The sequence below is a fragment of the Sciurus vulgaris genome (assembly GCF_902686455.1).
Source record: "Sciurus vulgaris genome assembly, chromosome: 3".
Classification (NCBI taxonomy): Eukaryota; Metazoa; Chordata; class Mammalia; order Rodentia; family Sciuridae; genus Sciurus; species Sciurus vulgaris.
Genome location: NC_136463.1, coordinates 167,404,081 through 167,429,216, shown reverse-complemented (window position 1 = coordinate 167,429,216; position 25,136 = coordinate 167,404,081). Strand labels below are relative to the sequence as shown.

The window sequence follows — 25,136 nt, the reverse complement described above, 5'->3', positions numbered from 1 at the left end:
AACAAAAACTAAAAAGGACCGGGATTGGGGGCACAAAGAATTAGTAAGAAGTTTCAATTGCAGACAATATGGAATTTCAAGAAAAATGTCCTCTTTTCTAGTAATGAAATTAAAGTCTGTGAAACATAAAAGGGTAAACAGTCTGATTAGAACCCAATGACAAGACTTTTACCTCGCCAATAGTGCCAGTCACGTACTGATCGATGGCATTGGAGATTTCTGCTCTCTTTACCCCTGTTTTAAACTTCATTGAGAGCACTTGTGGGTGATGTCTAAGCCACCAACAGTTTGCTTTATCCCCTGCGAGGCGTGTACAGTGTATCCGAGACTGCTGTCCTGCTCCAATGCCAATAACCTGAGAACACAGACATTAAAATGAGTACATCCTAAAACAATCCATTCTTCTCAAAAGATTCAGCAGTAAAGCAATCATTCTACATGGCCTTACTGGATTTTATCAGAATCTGAGTCCAAGACATCAATAACCACACTTTCCAAAACTGTTGTTATGAGAGATTGGCAACCTTAACCACTGGCAACCACTAAAGGATCTTTCAGGTCACATGCTAAGTAATACTCTCTTGCTTCTACCCTCCCCCTAATTATAGGCTGAATAATTTAAAAAATGTCAAGAGCCAAGCTGAAGACACTCTGAAAAGGAAGGGCTGTGATTTGGCTACAGACAGAAGTTTATTTCAACAGTAAGAAATGTTCTTCTACATAGGTAAGCTTGATCTATTTGCTAGTATGATTATCCAGCCCCAAGTAACAAAGATAAAGGGATCTATACTAAACACAGAGGTTATGCCAATAGAAAGGTATTTTACAAAAATCAGATGGCATTATATATCTTAACTACATCTTATAAGGGCATATATGATGTTATAAAAACTAAGTGTTCGTGTACATTCCTGATAACTCTGACAATATAACTAACATCATTAAAGATTTACATTCCCAAATACAGGCCGTGTGCTCACAGGCCTGGTTATGAGAACAGCTTCTTAGCTCCTGCACCTCCTGGTGAGAGATTACTGGTTTCTGTCATCATCAGGATATTCAGTGACATGTTCCACATGCTGCATCATTTATTTTGCATTAATCACGTCTTTTTGTTTCTCTCATAGAAGCACCCACCTCCCAGATGACTTTACAACCTGTTGCTTCCAAAGCAGACTTTTGCCAGGGACCCCTTGACAAACCCAAACTGCTTGCCCACATCACCCTGGCCACATTGCCCTCTCTAGCCAGAAGCAGCCAGAGCAGTCACCCTCTATTGCCCCTTACAGCAGTAAGGGCTCCCTAAATAGAGCAGGCATGGCAGGGGAGGCAAGCAAAAAGACAGTGTCAGTAACGAATGACTGAGTCAGGAAGTTGGGGGCTCTTTCAAAAGGAGCACTTTCCCCTCCAACAACCTGTTGCCAAGGTTACCTGCCTCCAGGGAATTGTTCCTTCCTACAAAGGGCTATTAAGGAGTAGCCGGGGGCCAGTTCTTTCAGGCCCTTGGGTCACTCCACCTTTTGGGTCACCACAGGCAGGATGGGAGGAAAGGGCATGAGAACAAAGGAAATCTAAAATCTATAAAAGGGACAGCACACCCCCACTCCCTCAGGCACTAACTTGGACCCCTCCTCTGTGGTGGAGTTTGTGTGTGTGTCTGTCTGTCTGTCTCTCTCTCTCTCTGTTCTACCCTTTAAAACTTTCTGCTCTTGCAAAAAAAATAAAAAATAAAAAAAAAGAAATGTTCAACACAGATGCTCTTCAACTTACAGTGGGCTTATATCCCAATAAACCATAAGAAGCTAAAAGGATCCTAAGTCACAAATGCACGAAAGGCTGCGAGTGGGAGCACAAGCCTGCAATCCCGGAACAGAGAAGGCTGAAGTACAAGAGTCTGCGGCCAGCCTCAGCAACTTAGTAAAACTCTGTCTCAGCAATAAAAATTAAAACAGAACTGTGGGTGTAAAGTGGCTAAGTGCCCCTGGATTCAAGCCTCCATTAAAAAAAAGCCACTATGTACACCTACCCTACAGAAAGCCACGGCTCAGCAAGGCCTGCCTCACACACGCTCAGAAGACTGACTAACATGAGCTACGGCTGGGCAACATGATGTACATGAGGCCTATTCTACACGGAAGTGCTGAAAATCTCACTCTGTACTGAGAGTGAAAAACAGAATGGAAATCTGGGCGTGCTTGACACCCTCATCAAGCCCCTGATCCTAAATGCAACCGCTGAAATGTCTGGGACCATCCAGTGGTCACACAACTGTGTAACTTGAGAAAACTGGTCTAACTACATTTTTAAAAGATGAGTTTTACTGTGTACAAAGCATGCCTCAATAGACCTGATTTTAAAAGAATGGTTTAACTCCTTTCTAGTAGTCTTTCTATTCAACAGATTTCTGAGAAGACAACATAAAAGGCTGAGGACGTGGAAGAGTGCTTTCCCTGCACATGCAAGGCCCTGGGTTTGGTCCCAAATATTGCAAAAACAAGCAAAAAAAAAGGGGAATATGTGAAAGCATAGGAATATGTGAAATTACCGTGCAAGCTGCAAAAGTAGAGCCTGCTGGGTGCCCATACTATTCCTCCTTCCTCTCCCCAGGAAGTGTTATCATGCGGGAAGAGAAGGTTGAGGAACCAGATTTACAACAGCTCACTAATCCAAACAGTGCCAACACATTCTAGGCAAGAAGCACTATGGTTAATTTTAGTACTTGGTTCCAAAACTCCTTAATCATCATTAGTTTTAACCATCTACACCAAGGTGCTGAGTAAATACTGACAAACCTGAAACTAAAAAAACCCTGGCAAATGTTCCCTTTCAAGCTGTCCAGTACCAGAGGCAGATGGATATTTGAATATCATTTTGTAAAACAACAGTTCCCCTGTGGTAATCTGATAGCCTGGTTACCTGCCCGTTCTTGGCATAGCACACGGAGTTAGACTGAGTGTACTTGACAGCAACGGTGGCCACGATGAGGTCTCTGAGGGCAGACTCCGGAACCTGAGACAGACACGGAATGGAAAGTCGCATCAGGCTGTTTAAACTTCACTAACTTTAAGCTTCTTACATGCCAGTTAAAGTAACAGACCTTTAATGTACTTATGCCACTCAAATGACAGAGTGAAATTAAATGTTCAGGCTACACACTACCATGTTTTACTAAAAGGATCAAGTATTTAACATATTCATGGCAGAACTTGGCACAAGCCCAAGGTGTCACAGACACAAACTAATGCCATTTTGCAGCAACTCTGGATTAAGCTCATGTATATCATGAGGGATATGAAATATTGCACTCCAAAACTGATGATGTCTTCTTGACCACAGTACCTTTAACTATTTGGAGACATGGTTAAAACTCATGTTGAGGAATAAGGCTGAGATTAATTTTCACAGCTATTACAGACCTTTGTGGAGAAATAGCCAAAGCTATTTGGGAAAAAAGCTATTTAGGGAAAATCAAGTAAGATCATATTCTGCTTTGCTGAGAATATTGTAAGCAGAACTATCAGCCCTAACACAACAATATATACAATAGTCAAAAATGCCACCATCTTTAATATAAAGGGTGAATGCACACTGAAAAAAGGACCATGATCCACACTGGTACGCTAAGTGGACAAAGGACACCAGCTGCAGCTTACTGAAATGTTAGCCAACTAAAAAGTGGTAAGTTGGACTTCGTCAAAGTGACAGGTTTCTCTTTTGTGAAAGACCCCTCATTAAGAGGATGAAAAGACAAACCAAAGACTGGGAGAAAGTATTTGCAATATATAACTGGTAAAGAACTGTAACACATTAAAAAAATTCTCAAAGCTCAGTAACAAAAAACAAGTAATTTGATTAGAAAATGGGCAAATGATATAAAAGACATTTCACCAAAAAGGTATACAGATGGCAAATGAGCACATAAAAAAATGTTTAACATCGTGAGTTATTAGGAAATGCACATTAAACTTAAAATCAGTGATATTACTACACACTTATCAGAATACAATGACTTTTCAAAAGTGACACCAAAAGTTGGTAGAAACTGAATCATTCATCTGCTGTGGGTAGGAAGGTAAAATGGTATAGTCGCTCTGGGAAATATTTGGCCTGTTTTCAAAAACCTTAACCTACAACTACCATGCCACAAAGCAATTCACCAACAAAATGAAAATTTGTGTTTATGTGAAACCCGGTACATGAATGTACAATCAAAGAAAATTCTACAAAGGAAGAACAGATTAGTGGTTGCCCAAGGTCAAGAGGGGTGTAAGGCAGCAGGGAAGTGAGTCTGGCTACAGAGGAGCAGCAGGAGGCACCCTTGTCTGATGGCAACATTCCATATCTTGACTGTGTATCAGCTTTATGGCTGTAGTTCTACTGTATGTAGCTCTGCAAGAAGATTATCACTAGGGCAAAGGGGATGAAGGGAACACAGGAACTCATACAACCATGTGTGGACCAACAATTTCATTTTTTAATCTCAAAATTAAAAATTTGAGTAAAAATATTTTTAGAATTTCTAAAAAATTTATTAGATTTATTATTCTAAGATTACTAATGTTATATACCCTTTCTTATCTCTATCTGCTGTTTTGAGTCACCCGCTACAAATCTGATTCTTTAGGTTCCAAGGAAGATTAATAATGAAAGCCAGCCTCCTGGACGTCTGCCTTCAAAGGTAACCCTGGTTTTCTGAGTTAGGGTCAGGAATATGAGAAATGCCTGCGGTGGGAGTGAGGGAATCCAACAAACTGAAGTACTTCAAGAAAAATGGGAGAAAAGGAAATGATTCAAACGTGTTCAGTATTAATACACGCTCTTTCCACGTGTCCAGCTCTCTCAGGACTGAACCTGCTGCAGACCTAATAGTATGCACTAGTGATTTTGAGGCAGGAATGTTAACAAAAATTTGCTGTAAAATGAAGGGGATAGAGAATGCAGAATATAAAGAAAAAGAAAACTATCACTCTCATCCTTAAGTTTCCAAATTTCTACTAAGAATACCTAGGAAACCTGGAGAAAAAAAAATGACTAGAAGATTAAGATCATACCCTCTACCCTTGTAAAAAATATTCAGACACAAAACCTATCAAAAATGCTGAATTGCTGAATTATTCATCAGTCCAATACCCCTGAACCTATTAAAAAAATTTTTGAAAAAATGAGACTCAACGGATAGATTGCCAACATGAGTACCAGGGAATCTAGGTCAATACCCACTCAATGTTTTAAAAAATACATTGAACTGGGATATAAGGCAGTGGTAAAGCACCTGCCTAGCATGTGGGATGCCCTGGGTTCCATCCCAAGCACTGCAAAATAAACTTCTTGAAAAAAATTAACCAACCAGGTCAATAAAGTGATTTCAAACAAACAAACAAACAAAAAACCCCATGAGCCTGTAAATGCTAATGCAAAATACTGTTTCATGTGGAAATTGCAGAACCTCACAGACCTGACAGAGAATGAACTCCCTAGGTTTCAAAGATATCCCTAAGTACAATGTCTATAGGGTTTTCGCATCAAAGCAATGCTAATTAAAAAAAAAAAAAAAAAAAAAAGGAAAAAATGTACATTAAATCAATAAACAAGAAGAAAGATATTTTCTTTACCACATGTTAGACAGACAGAACAATCCTAATAAACTCTTTAAGGCTTATTTTCAGTAATTCTAGGTGCAACCTCAGGAGTGAGAGCTGGGAACAAAAGCATGTTCTGCTCTGCTTATAAGGAGACCAGTCATCAACCAGGAACAACAGAATGATGGACCCAGAGCTCACACACAGCAAACACTGACAGCAAAGATCCTAAAGATTGGAGCAGGAAAAATGAGCCTGCCATCCTATGCTTTCCCCTCAAGGCACTTTCTGAGCCGCATGCACTGAACTAAAAGGTAAATAAGTTGGGCATAGATGCTGTCAGCTTTACAGGACTAAGGGACAAACATGGAGTCCAGAGAACACCAGAGAAGAGGAGACCAGGGGATGCCCATGGTTTCTGCAGAGCAGAGCTAACCCATCAACAGACCAGTTCTCATGAATGGTGAAGCCCAAATTCCAACAAGCTCAACTCCTGACACCTTTACCTGCCTGCTAGAAGTATAAATTGAGTCTCTGGAGCAAACTGCCACCATCCAGACGCTCAAAATATCTCTCCAGGTTTTCATACCAAACCAAACCAGAACACAAAGTGGTGATGCCGTTAAAGCACTGGAAAAGCCAGGTGTGGTGGTGCAGCCTATGATCCCAATAACTCTGCTGAGGCAGAAGCATCCCAAGTTCTAGTCCAGCCTCAGCAACTTAGCAAAACCTTGTCTCACAGTCAAAAAACAATATAACAAGACCTGGGAATCTAGCTCAGTGGTAAAGTGTTCCTAGGTTCGATCTTTAATAACACAAAAATAAATAAAGCAAGCAATCACTGGAAAAGAACAGTATAAGGGCTGGCCATACAGTTCTAGATATGGCCCTTATTGTTAATTTATAAATTCTGAAAACAGACAGATCTACCAAAATTACTAGCATTCAGCTGAGATATTTTCAAACTTACCTCTTTATTCTTGGTAACAACATTGCTAAATAATGACCTGTCAATGAGACCATTATTTCTCTTCTGGCTTAAACGAAGACCAAAGAGAGTCCGAACTTCATCCTCATCTGGTTTGTAAGATTGATCCATCTAAGACACAAATTTTAAAAAAGTATTAGATTCAGGGCTGAGGCTCTAGCTCAGAGGTAGAGCGCTTGCCTAGCATATGTGAGGCTCTGGATTCGATTCTCAGCATATATAAATAAATGAATAAAATAAAGGTCTATCAACATATGTTAATGAGGTCACTATTCTGTGTAACTGTACAGCACCAATAGAATAGACCTGGAGAAAAAATAAATAAGAAAAAAGAAAAAAATAATAAAACCAATTATTTCAATAAGCATATGTTTTAGGTTACATTAACTACTATAGCACAAATATCACAATTTATTTTTCCTTTCTTTTGCTAAAAGGAATTTTTCTAAAAATCTATTACAAAACACCTAGTTATCATTTGAATTAGAATTCAGGCTGGAGAAAGCAGAATTGGGAGTCTGTTCTTTTGCTGTTTGGAAGGGAATTTGTCATTTACTGCCATCTTTCTCTCTCAAATTTTGAACTCTTTATAAAGGCAGCTGAACTTTGGTATCTGATTCCTGAAATCAATCCCCCAAAGATGCTCAGGAACACCAGTATACTTAGCAACTCCCAGTGTATAAAGTTGGGATTCCACAGATTTTCTGATAAGACCTTATGGAAAATAAGGTTTATATTTTCATGAGCTGACTGCACTAATGCAGAATTCATAAAAATCAGCAAAGAAAGATCTCAAGAACATAGTAGAAAAACAGATGAAGAAAATGAATAGTTCATTAAAAGAAAGTAAAAATACTTCACATTTAAGAAAGCAAATGTGAAGATGGTCACCCCAAACATAATGAGAAATTAAAACTGCAATTAAATGCCACCTTCATGGATCTGTGAAGATGAGAAAGTTTAAAAATACAATGTTGGCAATGTGCTGAGAAAACAGGCACCCTTACACATGCCCACTAGCACATTAAATTGGTAGCTAAGTGGGATGGCGCTTGCCTGTAATCCCAGCGGCTCAGATGGCTGAGGCAAGATGATCTCAAGTTCAAAGCCAGTCTCAGCAACTTAATGAGACTCTGTCTCAAAATCAATAAAAAGGGTTGGGGATGTGGCTCAGTTGTTAAGCACCCCTGGGTTCAATCCCTGGTACCAAAAAATAAATATATAAATAGGTTGTACAACTTCTAAGAGGGGCAGGATCTATCAGAATCATCAATATAGACAGTCTGGAGTCAGTCTTATTTCAACTTCTAGGATTTTTCTAGTTATCCACTGCACAGATGTATAGAGGTGACTGGTCACTGGCTAGTAAGTTAAGATATACAGAGTAGGACAAACTCCCAACTCAGAAACAAGGCATATCTGCTTCAGTAGGAAAATAGAAAAAGAAATGCAAGTACTATTATTTGATTAATATGTATATACCATTTCAAGAAAGACAAGCAAGAAAGTTACTTCTAAAAAAGGAAACAGTAGCAGAAGAAAAGAATGGAGAGATTTTTCTCATCAAACAACATACCCTTTGAAGAGGAAACCATGTCTAATTCTTAAAAAAAATTAAATATGAATAGAGAGGAAGTTATATCCTTACTTTAAACCCCAAAATAAATACAATTAGAACCTGCATGATTAAGGATAAAGATGAATGAAGAGGGATAACTTAGAAGGGTATCTACATAAAAAAAGGATTAAACATGGGGAAAAGAGACACAAAAGAAGAGCAAATAAATGTTTCAAACCTATTTCATTTACCTGAAGAACACAGTAGTTCCCATTTTTCTTTTTACAAAGTATCTTCAAGGCTTCTTCTTCATATCCTGGGGCAACAATACCATCAGACACCTATAAATATATTCAATGTCAGTTTCTATCATTAAAAAAAAAAGAATGACTGAAAAATCTAGCAAAAATTATGTCTTAAATATTATACCATTTTCAGGTTTCTACCAACAGATAAAGGCTGATACTAAATTCTTTAAAAAAACTTTGTTAGACTACATAGAATTATTTTCTACAACTGACCCTATCTCCTTGCTTTTATTGCAATTTTGTAGTTGTTAATTTTCTTCAGTTTTAACTAAAAATACATGAGGGTTTGCTCTAACAATTGTACCTTACAAAGAAAACCCAATTCTTAGTATTCTCTTCACAGGGTGGTATTCTGCACTAGGAGGAGCAGGTTCTAACCCAGGTTCTGTCAGGACCTAGCTCAAGAACATTAGGTGAAGCCTGCTCCTCCACAGCAAGATAAACAGACCAGATTCAACCGCAGTCGTAACTTCCCCCCACTTTTCTGTCTCCCCAACACCAATAGCAACTCCACCTTTCTGGAATGTTTGTAAGATATTCAAAGCAATTTATATTTTTCTCCCATTATGATCTCTTTAGGCTCTATAAAGGTTTACAATAAGATTCATTATTTCATCAGCAACCAAGATGGCCCGGCTCTTCAGAAACAACTCTGGCATTAATACTCACTAGAGAACTTAAAAGAAATACATATATAAAGAAAAGCTATCCATTTGAAACATGAACTCAGTACATCTCAAAATTAGCAATATTAAGCATTCAAACTCTACATAAAATGTGAACATTCTACATGATAAACTTTACTAATTTACAGCAGGTACATATATAAGTTCTATAGGTTATGGCTTCAATAAACACTATGAGCAAACAATGCTTTACTCAGTTACGCACAGATCAAAATACATGAAAGTCCACTTACTTCTCTGGAGATAATTTTCGCAGTTGGGACATCACAAACATCAGATAATGCAACAAAATCACCAAAAGAAGACATCCTATCAGCCCCTGCAAATAAAAATTAAAATAAGGTATTCATCATAAAGTATACTTTCACAGAAAATGACATTTAAAAAATGCCTATCTGATCATATAAAAATTTGTTTTTCTTAATCTTATTGTTTACATAAGGCAAATAACAGATTCATCAATGTCATTTAAGTGAAGCAATTAGCTCATCAATTTTACCTTCTAGAATGGCATGTAACAATTTTTTCTATGAAGGGCCAGACAGTAAACATTCTTTTAGCTTTGCCTTCATGTGATCTCTATAGCAACTGCTCAGATCTGCAGTTGGAGTTCAAAATCAATCACTAAAAATACATTAAATAAGCACGTGGCCTGGATCCAATCAAACTTATTTACAAATAAAGGAAACAGGCTGGATTCAGTCCAAAGGTTATCGTATGCTGACTCTGCTATACATGGTAAACTATAGTAGGTTTCCATAATCTACAAAATCACAATAAAATCCACATGTTAATAAACTCAAGAATTAGATATTTCTGAAATATATAAAACAACGTAATTGTATAAAGTAACAGTTTTATCATATAATAATCAAAATGCATTCAATGTTTAATGTGAAATTATATGTACCAAATTTCATTTATTACATTAAAATCTAACAATTTTATAAACACATTCCCGAGGCACTCATACTCATTCCAAGTATCAATAAAAACAAATTTAATTTGAAATTTATACTAAAACAAAGGATATTACTATTTTATTATTTTTAGGATAAAATACTGCTTTTTCTCCCCCAAAGACCAAAAAAACCCATTAATCTCACCTCTTGCTCTTGCATATGCAGTTGATATCGGTGTAAGGGTGTTATAGAGGTCATAGACCATGCAAACTTTGGCCTCATCTTCACTGAGTGGAATTCCAACTGCAGCTCCTAGTAGAGAAAAATCACAAAATAATCAATAAACCTAAAGCCTCGAGTTGCTACTAATCAACTCCTAAATCAAGACTTTTTAAAACAACTAGTCCATGCAGCACATTTTCTACCACCTGTGCCAAACAAAACTTTATTTATCCAGAGAATTAAACAAAAAATAGTTGTTGAAGGAGCCAGAGCAGCAGGAGGGTGGGATTGGCGGGTAAATCTCCATTTTAGCCTCTGCAAACAGAGCCATTGAAACTTGACAGCACCCAGTGTATAGGAAGCTGGATTACTTCCTTACTGACTGTTTGCCTGGTATCACACACCGTTTATTTCTTCCTTGTTCGTACTGCTTTAACAAGTAATAAATAATTGAGAAATAATTATGTGTTGCAGTGTCAGCAAAGCTGGTGATATGTATGTGTGTGTATACATATATATTTCTTTTTATATATAAAACAAGAATATATTCATATTCTTGGGGGGGGGGGGGGTACTGGGGATGGAACTCAGGACCACCCCACCACTAAGCCACATCCCCAGCCCTATTTTATTTTATTTAGAGACAGGGTCTCACTGAGTTGCTTAGCGACTCGCTTTTGCTAAAGCTGGTTTTGAACTCACAATCCTCCCCCCTCAGCCACTGAGATTACAAGCATGCACCCAGCCCAGCCATATACAAATGTTCTTAATTCTATAAAACACATACATACAGACATACACACTCACACAAACTCATACATAGCAGACTATCTGTGTGTATACACACATATATCACATATATTGGAATTAGGACTTAAATTTAGAAGCAAAAAGGTATCTCATACAATGGCTATAAAAAGTTATTGTGGTACAGGCCTATAATCCCAGCAATTTGGGAGGCTGAGATAGGAGGATTGCAAGTTCCAGGTCAGGCTTAGCAGCTCAGTGAGACCCTGTCTCAAAATAAAACGTAAGACAAAGGGCAGGGGATGTAGCTCAGTGGGAGAGTGCCCCTGGGTTCAATCCCCAGTACTGGGGGGAAAAGAAGTGTCATAAGAAAAATTTCTTTATGTTTATATGGATTCAGTTTTAAATATGGAAAAATATTTATTTTCGTTGATAAAATCATGTTTACAATGCCAAAAGGCCTGATTTTCCTAACTCAGGATACTACCAAATAATCAATTATGTTACATATTTCCTGATATTATTGTATTGACCTATTATCAAGACTCACCAAAAGCTTCACAGAACACCTATATTCACATTAAAGCTTGTCAAGTATCCCAAAGAATTTTCAAAGAAACACACGGTGAGCAGCTCCAGAGCATTCAGGAACACAACGCCTCACCTGCTGGGCTGACGTGTTTGAAAGAGGCCGCAGCTGGAATGTCTAAAGCCTCCCTCAGTTCCTTCACCAGCTGCCACGCATTCAAAGCATCGCACAGGTTTATGAATCCAGGCGCTCCATTGAGAACTGTAAACAAGCACACACTTTACAGTCCTTACAAACATAAAACTTATCAAGTCTACACAAGTGTGTCAAGTACAATTAAGAGGCAAAAAGACACGAACATACAGAAACCTGATAAAGAAAAACAGAGCAGCTGAGCCTGAGTTCATATTTTAAAAAACCAGATTCAGTCAGACTAGAAATCAACCAATGAAAGGGCTTCAGGAACAGAACAGGAGGAATCAGGACAAGACTGGAAACCAGTCAGGGATCACATAAATTCAGAACTAAGATAACTGTTGTAACTATAGAGAGTATACATTGACAATTTACAATCTGTCAATTGAAAAATTATAGTACAAGCTAAAGCAAGAGTTGTGGTGGAAGGAAAGGAGAGGGAAGAAAATGCCGGGTGGCATTTTCTTCTTCTGCAGCAGATGCAGTAGGCGGCCTAAAGCTAAGCCCAGTTACGAGGGGACTGCAACTTCAGAGTTGGGCGTTAACTATTTCCTTACCTTTGGCATGAGCTAGTATTTCTCATGAATAAACATAAGATGTGCATACAAGCAAATAATGAGCCAGCACTAACTAAAAACAAAGTTGCATGATTTCATTTCCCTCATGTAGAGAGTTTTTTAAAAAGTAAAAACCTTGCAAAATGTTTGGCTCTCGCCTACCACAACATTAGTGGCTGCTCAGGGACTCAGGATACATCAGTGAATAAGGGAGCTCTTCCCACCTTCCCCAATATCATTAACTTCATCAGGCTCATGGGGGAGGCAAACACCTGAGCAATAAAAGGAAACAGGCTATTATGCCATGAAAAGACATGGATGAACCTTAAATGCCCAAGGCTTAGGGTGACATTGGGGACTGAACCCAAGGGTCCTCTGCCACCGAGCTACATCCTCAGAACTTTTGAGACGGTCTCATAAGTTGCCAAGGCTGGCCTTGAATTGCCATCCTCCTGCCTCAGTCTCCTGAGCAGCTGATGTTTCAGGTGTGCACCACCTGTGTTTTATCTCAGCTACTTCCTCCTCGTAACTTACATTCCTCACTTAGGTTCTGAGGCAAAAAAATATCTCCATGTACTTTTAGATCCCATACTTTTCGTTGTCAAAAGCATTTTTACTCGTACTATGTTAAAGTCTTGATTTATTGTTCCTTATTTTAATGTGTGGGGGGGTGTGAATGCTTTTTTTCTTAAATTTTATAGTGAATGTGGCAGAAGTAGCCCTGGACATATAAATAATGACTTACTGTAAGAGACTCATTGAATTTCTCCCAAACATGCTTATTTTCACAATAGAGGGGGCATTTTGCTTTATCATATACTTTGAATGTTTTTTGACAACTATTTAATTACAAGACATATGCTTGTTTATGTGTCTGGAAACAAAACTGAAGCAAGAGTAAAGATGGAATTGAGTGTGTGATTGTAATGACTGGTTTCTTATGACTAGAGATGAGATAATTTCTATTTGCTTCAGCAATTTAATAGATTCGAATTTCTCTGCAGAACTTTCCATCTGACCAATTATTAGGGCCTTTAAATATTTGAAATTTGAAGGGTAACTTGTACTCAACTCTTGAGGTATTTCAGAAACCAAGTTTTCTCCCACTCATGACATAGCTGAGCTGTCTAAGAAGCAAGGGAGATGCGAGGTTATACATAGGGTATCTCACTTTATTTTGAATTATTGTATGTCTTATGAAATATTTTACTTTTACAGTTCATTACTGTCTAGTTTGTTTCTTCGATGTCTCTCCCCTAAGTTCCAAAAGCACTATGTATATTATATAAACATATACATATAATATATAAACATATTTATATTATATATTAATAACATTTGTATAAATACTTTATATTTTATAACATATTTATATACATATTTATTATTTGTTATATATACATATAAATAAACATATATATTAATTTGGGGGGACAGGGGTGGGGAGACTTTTTTAAAGTACTATCTAGGAGGGCGAGGGGGCTGCTGAGGAAGTAGATCTGGGCAGGTACTTGAGGAGGGAAAGCTGAGAAGGATTTCAAGCAGGTGTGACATCATCTACTGCACATTTTTAAAAGATGCTCTGTTCTGAAAACAAAGGGCCCAGAGAGAAAGCAGAGATTCCTTAAGACAATCATGTCTGGGAGACTTCATGCGGTGACTGGGTCGTGAGTATTGTTAGACACGAAATGTACGTGAGGTAGAATGAAGACAGATCTCAACAGAATGTGAAGGGTAAGGAGAAAAGCATTTTAAGTTAACAGACACCTTATCCTGCTCCCCTCCACCTCTCCCCAAGCTGTTGACACCAAAGGAAGCTGACAGGAAGGTCTGCTTCTTCCTGCCAGCAAAGGCCTGTAGGCTTTGGACTCACCCTTGTTAGTGAGCAAAGCTATCCTTGCTCTATCAGTACTTGGCCTCCAAGTCTGCCACACCTGTAATTCTCTCCTCTGCCAGTTCCCCACTCTCCCCTCCCAAGGAGGACATGTTCCAACAGCCCACTTCAGGGACAAACACTGAAAACCCTCTCTTCACTTTAGAAACCAATGGAAATTCTGATTTGTTTGAAGAATTACCTATCATCCTTATTTCCTAACCTCACACTTGTGGTTTGGCCCACTTCAAATGGGTTCCTAAAGCTATCTTCCAAGGAAACTCTTCTTGAATCACTCCCCAAACAGTCCTTCTTCTGTTCCAAAGCATTCCAACTCATCGAAATGTGCAGGTTTTCCTCTGCTGGTCCCTTTACTACTTTACCACCAAGTGGAGAAGCACCCCAAGACTTGGTCTTGATCTTCCTCTGTGAAATTCAGCCATCCCATCCTATCCCACATCTTCACAAATATCCACACACATAAGACATTCTAATCTGCATCTCCACCTTGACCTCTCCACCACTCCAGATTTCCTCAACAATTCACAAATCCACTGGTATTTCAATTTTGAATGGTTGCAAGAGGTATTATGTCATTTGTCTTCTAAACATGATTCACGTCTGACATAACGCAGAGAAACATGCAAGTATCCAGACACAGCACAGTCGCACAACACTAGGCTTTACCTGTGATGGGAAGCCGGGGCTTCAGTGTGTAGAGCTGGGCAGGAGTCTGATGAGGGTTCATTCCATACCTCAAGGGCATCTGAGATATTCCTTTACTGTACTGCTTCCTGAAGTAATCTGAAATTGCTTCATCATACTGTGCTGTGTGAGTGAATGCCTACAAAAGGTGTAAACTTTGTGAGACTCTAGCAGCCGGGATAAGAGTTTTAGGTACATAGCAAGCTACATATCTTGGTCCTGTGCATGCACACAAACACAAGACACAAACACTGAATAACTCAACAAATGATCCCTTTCTATTGTCTTTCCATCTTTTTGGTAAAATATTCTATTTTTACAAAAGGACAGCAGTTCCAAACAAAACCCGTTAAGTGATACATCTAAGCAAGAGCTGAATACCATTTGTTTTGGCAAACACTGCACTAGATAAACATCACTTTTTATTTTTTGGTATCAGAGATTGAACCCAAGGGGTCTTAATCACTGAGTCACATCCTTAGCCCTGTTTATTTTTCATTTTCAGGGTCTCACTAAGTTGCTCAGGGCCTTGCTAAATTACTGAGGCTAGCCTGGAACATGCACTTGATCCTCCTGCCTGAGCCTCCCCAGTCATTGGGATCACAGGCTTGCACCACGCCTGGCTCAGATGTCACTTTAGGACTATGATAGAAGCACACCCCACCTTCAAGGCCAACTGGCGCCTCGTCTCCAAGGAGGTGTCTTTACTATCAGATCTTTGCATCTCTGTGGACACTGCCACATAGTCCTCTGGTTCACACACAACTGTCACGCGGGCATGGTTTTTGGCTGCAGCTCTCAGTAAGGTCACTCCACCTTTCAAGAACAAAACATTTTTTTGGCATTTCCACAATAGCTGATGAACCTTTTTCAAATATAGTCATTGTACACAAAGTTCTCTTTCATTCTTGACTTAGGAAGGAAAACAAATAAGGAAAAACACAGCTCCAAATAGCTAATAAAACAGATGAATTATAATTCTTAGAATATAATCTTGGAGAAGTAACTACCTTTGCTTCATTAATAATTAAAATTAAAAGAAAATCTCATTAGAATTCAAATAATCCCCTCTTCAGTCAGTCCTCAAAATGGTTTTTCTAACTTACCAATATCAATTTGCTCAACAGCCTCCTCAACAGTTACATCTGGAGAAGAAACTGTCTTCACAAAGGGATACAGATTGCAGGCAACAACTCTAGAAAGGAGAGGAAGTGAGTGTTATTGAAGACTCAACTTGATGTATAGCTACCTAGGAAAAAATAAGTCAGTACTATACATGTGATCAAAAACCAGACTGATCTGGAGCTGGGGATATAGCTCAGTTGGTAGAGTGCTTCCTTGTAAGCACAAGGCCCTGGGTTTGATTCCCCAGCACTGCAAAAAAAACAAAAACAAAAACAAAAAAACCCCAGAAAGATCCAAAATATAAACTGTGAGTCTGACATTCAGAATTCCAAAAAGTTGTGCTAAAAGGTCTGCTTGTCCTAGAGCTCTGGAGTACAGACGATCTAGTCAGCTGGAGCTCTGTCTGGTCACACACTGGTCCTCCAAGCCATATTGCAGTGTTCCTGTTTGGGGAAACCTCATCAGGCCATTATAAACTTCAAACACTTCCACAGAAATGAAAAATACCAAATTACAAATAAAATCCCCATTTTAGACTGTAATCACTTTTATCTAGGATGTTTAGATTCTTTTACCAATGGACTGTGCACAATGATGAAAACAATGGAGCATTGTAAAGGTGAAATATTTGTTTTTCCCTTAACAGAAGTCATAAAAATGATGTTAACAGGAATGCCAAAAGAACGATTTAAAATACAGAACTAATTTAAAAATTAATGACCAGTGAAATGGACTTCCACTCCTAGGACTGCAACGTCCTGTGGGCAGGCTCCTGGCCAAACAAGTCTACAGTGGTGAAAACAAATTAAAACCCCCAGGAAAACAGGAAAGAGAACTTCCCAGTTCATTCTATTAAGTGTATTCCCTGATATCAAACCAGATAAACATGTCATGAAAAAACTACAGGCCACTATTTCTTATATTTGTTGACACAGAAATCCTCAAAAATTATCCTAACAAACTGAATCCAGAAAAATAGAAAAAGAATTACATATCATGGCAAGTTGAGTTTAATCCCAGTAATGTAGAGTTGGTTTAAGTATTGAAAACAAAAAACAAAACAAAGAAGAAACCAGTTAATGTGATGTCAACAGAATAAAGGACAAAAAATATTTGATCATTTCAACGGATGCACAAAAAAAGCAACTGACAAGCCAGTGATGCACACCTGTAATCCCAGCAGCCCAGGAGGCTGAGGCAGGAGAATTGGAAATTCAAAGCCAGCCTTAGCAACGTAGCCAGACTCTTCTCAAAATAAAAAGGGGATGGATGTAGCTCAGTAGTAAAGTGCTCCTGAGCTCAATTCCCAGTACTAAAAAAAAAAAAAAAAAATTCAATCTTACCACTGATATTCAACACTGTGCGGGAGGTTTCAGTCAGAGAAACAAAGAAATAAAAAGCATCATCAGGATTTAAAAAAAAAAAGAAGTGATGTTATCTTCACACACAGGTGACATGATATTATATAGAAAACACCAAAGAACTCACAAGAAAACCTACTAGCGCCAATAAAAAAATTCATGAAGGTTGCAGGATATATGATTAATACACAAAAAGCAACTGTACACATTACCAAGGACCAATCAGAAACTGAAATTAAGAAAACAAATCTACTTACAATAGCATCAAAAAGAATAAAATATTTAAGAATAAATTTAACAAAAGCACAAGACTTGTATGCTGAAAAGTACAAAATAATGTTGGAACAAAGAGAAGTGAAATGAGACATCCCAAAGACTTAATATTGCTAAAATGGCAATATTATCTATTGATTTAACACAATTCCATTACAATTACCTTTTTTGTAGCGTTCCTAAAAACTATGTGGAAATGCAAGGGTCCCTGAATGGACAATCTTTTTTTTTTTCTCTTTCGAGAACTGGGGGGATTGAACCTGGGGATTTCTGAGCTAGATCCCTAGTCCTGGTTTAATTCATTTTTGAGATAGAGACTGGCTAAGTTGCCCAGGCTGGCTTGGAACTTGCCATTCTCTTCCCTTAGCATCCCGAGTCTCTGGGATTACAAGCGTGGGCATTACACCCAGCCAAAACATTCTTGAATAAGAAAAAAAGTTAGAAGACTCACAGCTGCTGGCTTTGACATAGACAAAGCTACAGCAGTGAGGTAGCGCTTGAAATAATGGGATGTGCAGACCTAGTGGGTCAAACCCATTCAATGAGAGTAAAAACAATCTATTCAACAAACGATGCAGGTCAACTCGACAGTCACATGCGGAAAGAGTAAAGCTGAACCCCTACCTCACGCCTATATATGAAAATTAATTTAAAATGGATCAAAAAACTAAGTTTACACCTAAACTAAAAACCCTATAAAGAAAACATACAGGGACTAAAATCTGAAGTCAAGGTTCCGTCAAGGGTTGTTTTCTCTCATATGTGAAAGGTAAAGAGGGAAAAGAAAAAGAAAGGTGAGCAGATCTCAGGAAAATCAAAGAGATATCCATAGAGGAAAGGGACCAAGGGAAGAGAGGAGGGGAGAGAAAGAAGGAAATACTAGGGAATTAAATGAAAAATAAGATGATGTTAAAAAAAAAAAAATGAAAACAATAAACAATTCACAGAAGGAGAGAACTTTGAAAACATGCTCTGTGAAAGAAGTCAGTGGCCAAAGATCATATATTGCAGGACTCCGTTTAAATAAAGTATTCAATATAGGCAAATCCACAGACAGAACACAGATAACATAAACCAGTGGTTGCCAAGACTGGAGGCCATTTGGGGTAATGTCTGAATTCTAAAAAGTACAGGCTTTTTTGGGGGGTTTGGGGGTGGATAATGATTATGATCTAATATTCAATATGATGACAGCTGCGCAAATTCTATAAATATGAAGACCACTGAATTGCATGTTAAATTGGTGAATTATACAATAAACAAATTATACTTCAATAAAGATACTATAGATATTTAAAAGAAATAATCAACTTTTAATGCTAATAACTAAGTTGGTTGTACATAACAAAATATAGATCATAACTTCCTGAAGTAAAGGTCAGGGGCTAGAGGTCTAGTTCAGTGGTAGAGCAATTGCCGAGCATGTGTGTGAGGCCCTGGGTTTGATGCCCGGCAACAAAAAATTTAAAAAAAATAAAGCAAAGGTTGTTTTTATACACACAAAAAGAACTCTGTAAGGGCTTATAGTAAGGGGGAAAAATGGGGTGAAGAACATCAGGTTTGGCATATTCTTTGTCTTTGTTCCTTGATATGTTAAAAATTCAACTTCAGATTTTTACCTTATAAGATTAAAATCAAGTCTGGCCATGTCAGCATTGTCTTGCGGGATATTACGAGCCAGGATTCCTAATTTAACAAAGTTAAAGAAAGATTAAGTTCAGAAAACAATAATGTACTTCTTTTAAGGTAGTCCCATCCATCAAGTTAAATCCTCTAATGCTCTTAATTAAAAAATACAAAATGCAGTTTGAGAGTTATTGAGCAAAAAATTAAGAATAGAGAACACATTTTAAAATCTCTTGGATCAGTACCTAATACACTTCTCTTGAGTAACATATTGTAAAAAGCTGTAAAACAAATTTTTACACCAATTGTGTCAAATCCATTACAGTCTAGGTCCCTAAGTCAATAGCTTTTCTGATGATTCTTAGCCTTCCAGTCTTTATTTGCCCAATTTTATTGCAACTGGCAAGTTAGCAATATACTATTTATTGCCATTCTGGTTTATTTGCAATTTACTGTGTCAGACAAATGAATACAGCACTTTAAAAAATAGCCTTTAAAAATCAGGTATGTTGGGATGCTTTATTCTAAGTTTGAACTGTTTTAAAAGTCAGTACTTTATACTACAAAATCTAAATATTTTTAGTTAACTCCAATAGGAAATGTAATACTCTAAATTAGTAATTAAGATAAAACTAAGAGTAAGCAGAAGTAAACAATCTGAATTCATCATGTAATAAGGCAAGGCAGATTTTAAACAGGTTCTAATGCATTATGAAACTTCACAGCCAATGAGACAAAACCAATATAACCTTATGAGTAGTAATTCTTTTTTGTGCTTATGACTTGCCTTCTTTTTCCTTTGTTCTATAAAGTTCTAAAATATTCTTGAAAATCACTGATTTTTAAAAAAAAATTTTTAGTTGTCAACAGATATTTATTTATTTATTAAACATTGATTGTTTTAAACTGAAAATACCACTTACCAGCGTGGACTGCAGGATGCAAGGTTTTCACTCGTCCACCTAACATTTCAGGAAATCCAGTTAGCTCAGAGACATCTCTGAAACAGATAAACAGAACATCAGGGCTATTTCTGAACTGTCTCTAATTCAAACATCTCCCATTGAATCCACAGTTCTCATTTCACAAAAATTTTTTTCACAGTCTGAATTGAACAAAAAAATTATTCCAGTTTCCTAAGTTCCTCAGTATATTTGATTTCTTCTTATTATTTTTTTTGGTACCAGGATTTGACTCCAGCGGTGTTTAAGCAGGGAGCTACATCCCCAGCACCAGCCCCTCCTTTTCTTTTTTTAGTTTTTAAGACAGGGTCTCACTAAGCTGCTTAGGGCTTTGCTAAGTTGTTGAGGCTGGCTTTGAACTTAGGATTCACCTGCCTCAGCCTCCAGAGTCAATGGGATTACAGAGGTGTGCCACCGTGCTCAGCTATATTTGATTTCTTACATAAAATTCTATTTACTTTCCAAAAAAGTGTTTATAGTTTCAAACTGATGTATGTTCGGGGGAAATCAGTAAGTATTAAAGCACTGGTTTTACATTTTTTTAGGAATTCAGAAATTGAATCATAAACCATACTAATTAAATATTAAGAAATAAATTCAACCTGAGAAGCAATTTGGCAGTACCTAATGAAAAGCATTAAAAATAGCCTTATCAGGCTGGGGCTATAGCTCGGTTGGTAAAGTGCTTGCCTCACAAGCACAAGGCCCTGGGTTCAATTCCCAGCACCACAAAAAAAAAAAAAAAAAAAAAAAAAAAAAAAAAAAGGACTTATCTCAGAAATTGAAGTAGAAATAAGAATTTAGTTTTATGATTAAAATAAGTGGCATATCAAATAAGTGGGGAAAGAAGCCCGTTTTGAAAAGCAATGCAGAGCCTGGCATGGCAACATATGCCTATAATTCCAGCTACTGTGGAGACCGATGCAAGAGAATTGCAAATTCAAGGCCAGCCTCAGAAACTTAATGAGACCTGTCTCCCAAAAAAAAAAAAAAAGTAGGACTTGAGATGAAGCTCAGTAATGGTGTGCCCCTGGGTTTAATCCTCAGTACCAGAAAGGGGTGGGGGGAGCAATGTAGATATTATAGAAAACATCATTAAATACCAAAATTAAATATGTTAGGAATACTCTGTAGGCATTTAATAAAAGATTGATAGATATTATTATGTAAATGTTAAAACTGCATAGAAAAAAGTAACGGGGATCACAAAATATGAGTAACGGCCATATGAAGGGCAATTTTAAAACATTAACCCACATTGGTCAAGTTGACCTCCAGAAAGCTACACCCATAAACATTCCCTGGCAGAATTTATAAATTGTAATGATGGGGGGAAATGCCCATAATATGTAAACAAGGAAAAAAAAAAAAAAGCAGAAAGCAAAACTATCTATCTTCTGCGTAAGCTATGAAATAAAGTAAATGCTTATAAAAATACTGGAAAGAAGACATTAACATGTTAAGAATTATAAGCCATTTTTTACTATCTTCTTTATAGATTTCCACACTTTTTCAAATTTTTCACAATCAACATATATGGCATTTATAGAAAGAAAATAATAAACATTTTAGAACAGCAAATTCTGAAAGTAGGATACAGATTTCCTGGGTATACTACCCAGGAATAAATTCAGTAAATAAAATTCAGTTCCTCCAACTAAAGATGATCACTTAAAACATAAAATAGCAGATTTATTCCTAGAATTAAACATGTGGGGTTAAAAAGCTTGTTATTCCTTTCTATTTAAGAATTTGTAGAACATGTAGTCTTCAGAAACACTTCTCCATGTACTATGGTACACTCTGAAACCTCACTAGTTGACCACACAAGGCAGTGGGGACCTTCCTGGGATAACATCTTGCCCTCTTTGCATGCTAGGTTAGCACTCTACCATTGAGCTACACACCCAACCCCCTACTGATTTCTTTGTACCTCGGTTTTTTTAATTGTCCAATGGGAACAATACCACTTGTACCAAAAATGTTACTGTGAGGACTTATATGAAATCCCTCAGATAGGGAGGGCATGATGGCACAGTCCTGTAATCCCAGTGGCTTGGAGACTAAGGCAGGAGTACTGCAAGTTCAAAGCCAGCCTCAGCAATTCAGCAAGACCCTAAGCAACTTAGTGAGACACTAGCTCAAAATAAAAAATAAAAATGGCTTAGGGATGTGGTTTAGTGGCTAAGCACCTCTGGGTTCAATCCCTGGTACCCCCCCCTCCCCCAAAACAACAAACAACAAAAAACATCCTACTCCATTCAATGAAGTTTCCTGTGCTGGGCTCTAGGTAAATCACTCATGGAGAACACTCTCACCCCTTTAATAGGACAGAAACATATCTACCTTCCCAATTTAAACAAAAAAAAAAAGCTATTAAAATGGGGGGGGTAAGTGAGGAGTAGGGAGACAGAAATAATGCTGAAAAGTTGATTAAGTATTTAAACTGGATAGGACACACATAAGGGGTCACCACTATATTTTATACATTTTACTCATTATGCCTGGAATGTTTTCATAATACAAACAAAAAAATTTAAAGAAGAAAATGGTGGGGGCACAGATGAGAACTTGTTTATTGAAGAAAGCTCCCACTGTAACAGTAGAACCCAACTTAGCCTAATGGAAAGAACACATATGGACTCCGTATTCTCATCCTGCTGTTGCTCAAAGGAACTGACCTGCCAGCTTTCTATGATTCTCACAAGGTTCCCATAAGAGAAGAAATGCTTATAAAAATACTGAAAGGAATACATTAATATGTTGAGTATTAGAAGCCATTTTTACTACATCAGATATAAGATGTAAAAAGTATTTGAGAAACCGCAGGGTGTGGTGATACACATCTATAATCAGCTACTTGGGAAGCTGAGGCAGGAGGATTCCAAGTTCCAGGCCAGCCTGGGAAACTTGTAATACTGTCTCAAAGTAAAAATTTTTTTTAAAAGTGTGTGTGTGGGGATGGGGAATAGCGGGAGGCTGGGGAAGTAGCTCAGTGGTAGAACACCCTTGGGTTCAATTCCCAGTACTAGAAAAGGAAAAAAAAAATTTTTTGAGAGAAAGTATTTATTTAATAAAGCAAAGCATTCTTGGCATCTGAACTTGTAATCTGGGAGGCTGTGCACTGCTCATGAACCACAGAATTTATATAAAGAAAAAGGTGGATAATCGACCCCTACATGGATCTGGAGGACCAGAGTAAATTTTCCACACAGCAATAAAGGCAGGTTTCATCCCTTTTCTAAAATCTTTCAGGAGTGGGTATGGTCTTCCTCTGAACTCCCACTAGTTTATCTGTCCTTTCCACTTTCTGTCTTTCAGTGGAGTTACCTCCTCTCCGGCACACTCACCCTCAAGCTCCTTGAGGTCAGGAATGGCCTGCTTTATCTCCTGTATACCCCTTTCCACGGCCTAGTAAGGTAATGAATGAGCCAATGAATAACTCTTTCTTTCAGATAGTTAGGGGAGGTGCTAAAGGAAAGTAGATGCGACTCCTCAAGATGTAAACAACTTTATTAAACAGTTAATCAAGTGAACAGAGTTCCTCGTGCATAATAGATGACCCACCTAAATTAATCTGGGGTTCCAATCACACACGTTACTCAATTCTAGATTTGTCAAGTTAGTAAACCCCTGAGGCTCATTTTCCTCTTTCATAACGTGGTAAGGGGTGTTCCAACCTTGCAGCGTTACTGAGAGGAGGATAAGGTGTTTTACTCAACGTGCCTGCATTCCATTAACTTCTGGATGGATCACTCTCTGCCTGGACTTACCTCAAAAACTAAATTGTGCCTTACCTGACCGCCAGGCCAGCATCCCTGAGAGCTTTTGCAGTCCCTCCGGAAGCGACCAGATTCAAACCAAGAGACGTTAGGTTTCTGGCAAATTCCACAAGGCCAGTTTTGTCAGAGACACTAAACAAGGCTGAAAGAGAAGGCATTTTTTCTCATTACTCGCGGTCCGTTACACTGTGTCCTCCAGGGCTTGGGGGAGGAAGTTCACGCGTGACGAGGCCAGCCTGGGCCTAGGACACGCAGGCCCTGCCTCGGGGCCTCCCGGGTCGCAAGCTGGCCAGTCGCACGGGGACGCTGGGCCGGGACAGGCGGGCTCTGGGCGCGGATCGCAGCCCACAAGGCAGTCGGGAGCCCAGCCCGGTCCGGTTCGCGATGCCCGCCGGGCCACCGCCATGGCGCGGCACGGGGCTGCGGAGCAAGCTGGCAGACGGCGCGGCTCCGCGAGGGCCTCACCGAGCTGGCCGGGGGCCATGGCTGCAGCGCCTGGTCCGGGAGAACGCGGCGGCGGCGGCAGCGGCGGCACCACGTGCGAAGGGGGAGGCGCGGTCCGGCCTGTCCGGCGCAGGAAGCAGGTGGGCGGGGCGGACACCGTCCTGTCACGTGACCCCGGCCCCGCCCAACCTCGGAGGCCAAATGGGAGCCTCCGGCTGAGACCGGAGGAGGGTGTGGCTCCGGGTGGGGCCCCAAGGCCAGGAAAGTGAGCAGGAAGGGATCCCGCCTCCGATCCCAAAATCTGGGCGTGCGACCTAGTGATGGGCTTGCGCCCCTAGAGTGTGGCCACCCCCACGACCTCCGGAGCAAACTCCTGTGGCCCCCCACAGCCTGTCTCCCGGGGCTGGAATGCAGACCCGAGAGCCAGAGCACCGCTGCTGAATACGAATCAAAGACACTCAAGGGGTAGCTCTCAGAGTGAAAGAGTCGGAAAGGATCTCGGCAATCGTCTCTCGTGCTCCTGTTTCAGTAGGTTGGAAAAATAAAATCGAGGTCTACAGATTAGGTGACTGCAAAGTGCCCCGATAAAAAAGAAGTGAAACTGACACCCATTTGAGTTTGCTTATTCCACATTATAAAATGGCCTGATATCTGCAAAAAGATGGTGTCTTTCTTGCAGATCTGTAAATGTTATGTACCCCAAACCTAGAGGAA

The 25,136-nt window shown here is 38.9% G+C and overlaps 1 protein-coding gene across 1 annotated transcript in view; it reads right to left on the bottom strand.

Moving 5' to 3' along the window:
• Positions 1-24,687, bottom strand: part of ATIC (5-aminoimidazole-4-carboxamide ribonucleotide formyltransferase/IMP cyclohydrolase) — a 34,619-nt gene extending 9,932 nt beyond the window's left edge. Inside the window, exons 1-14 of the mRNA XM_079135170.1 lie at positions 24,444-24,687; positions 23,994-24,120; positions 20,158-20,234; positions 19,228-19,294; positions 15,956-16,044; positions 15,514-15,665; positions 14,832-14,988; positions 11,655-11,780; positions 10,226-10,333; positions 9,353-9,438; positions 8,377-8,466; positions 6,550-6,678; positions 2,917-3,009; positions 173-355 (exon numbers count right to left, since the gene is read on the bottom strand). Coding sequence (XP_078991296.1) covers positions 173-355; positions 2,917-3,009; positions 6,550-6,678; positions 8,377-8,466; positions 9,353-9,438; positions 10,226-10,333; positions 11,655-11,780; positions 14,832-14,988; positions 15,514-15,665; positions 15,956-16,044; positions 19,228-19,294; positions 20,158-20,234; positions 23,994-24,120; positions 24,444-24,462 — 1,503 coding nt within the window. The 5' untranslated portion in view covers positions 24,463-24,687. The remainder of the gene's footprint in view (positions 1-172; positions 356-2,916; positions 3,010-6,549; positions 6,679-8,376; positions 8,467-9,352; positions 9,439-10,225; positions 10,334-11,654; positions 11,781-14,831; positions 14,989-15,513; positions 15,666-15,955; positions 16,045-19,227; positions 19,295-20,157; positions 20,235-23,993; positions 24,121-24,443) is intronic.
• Between the last annotated feature and the right edge of the window lie 449 nt (positions 24,688-25,136).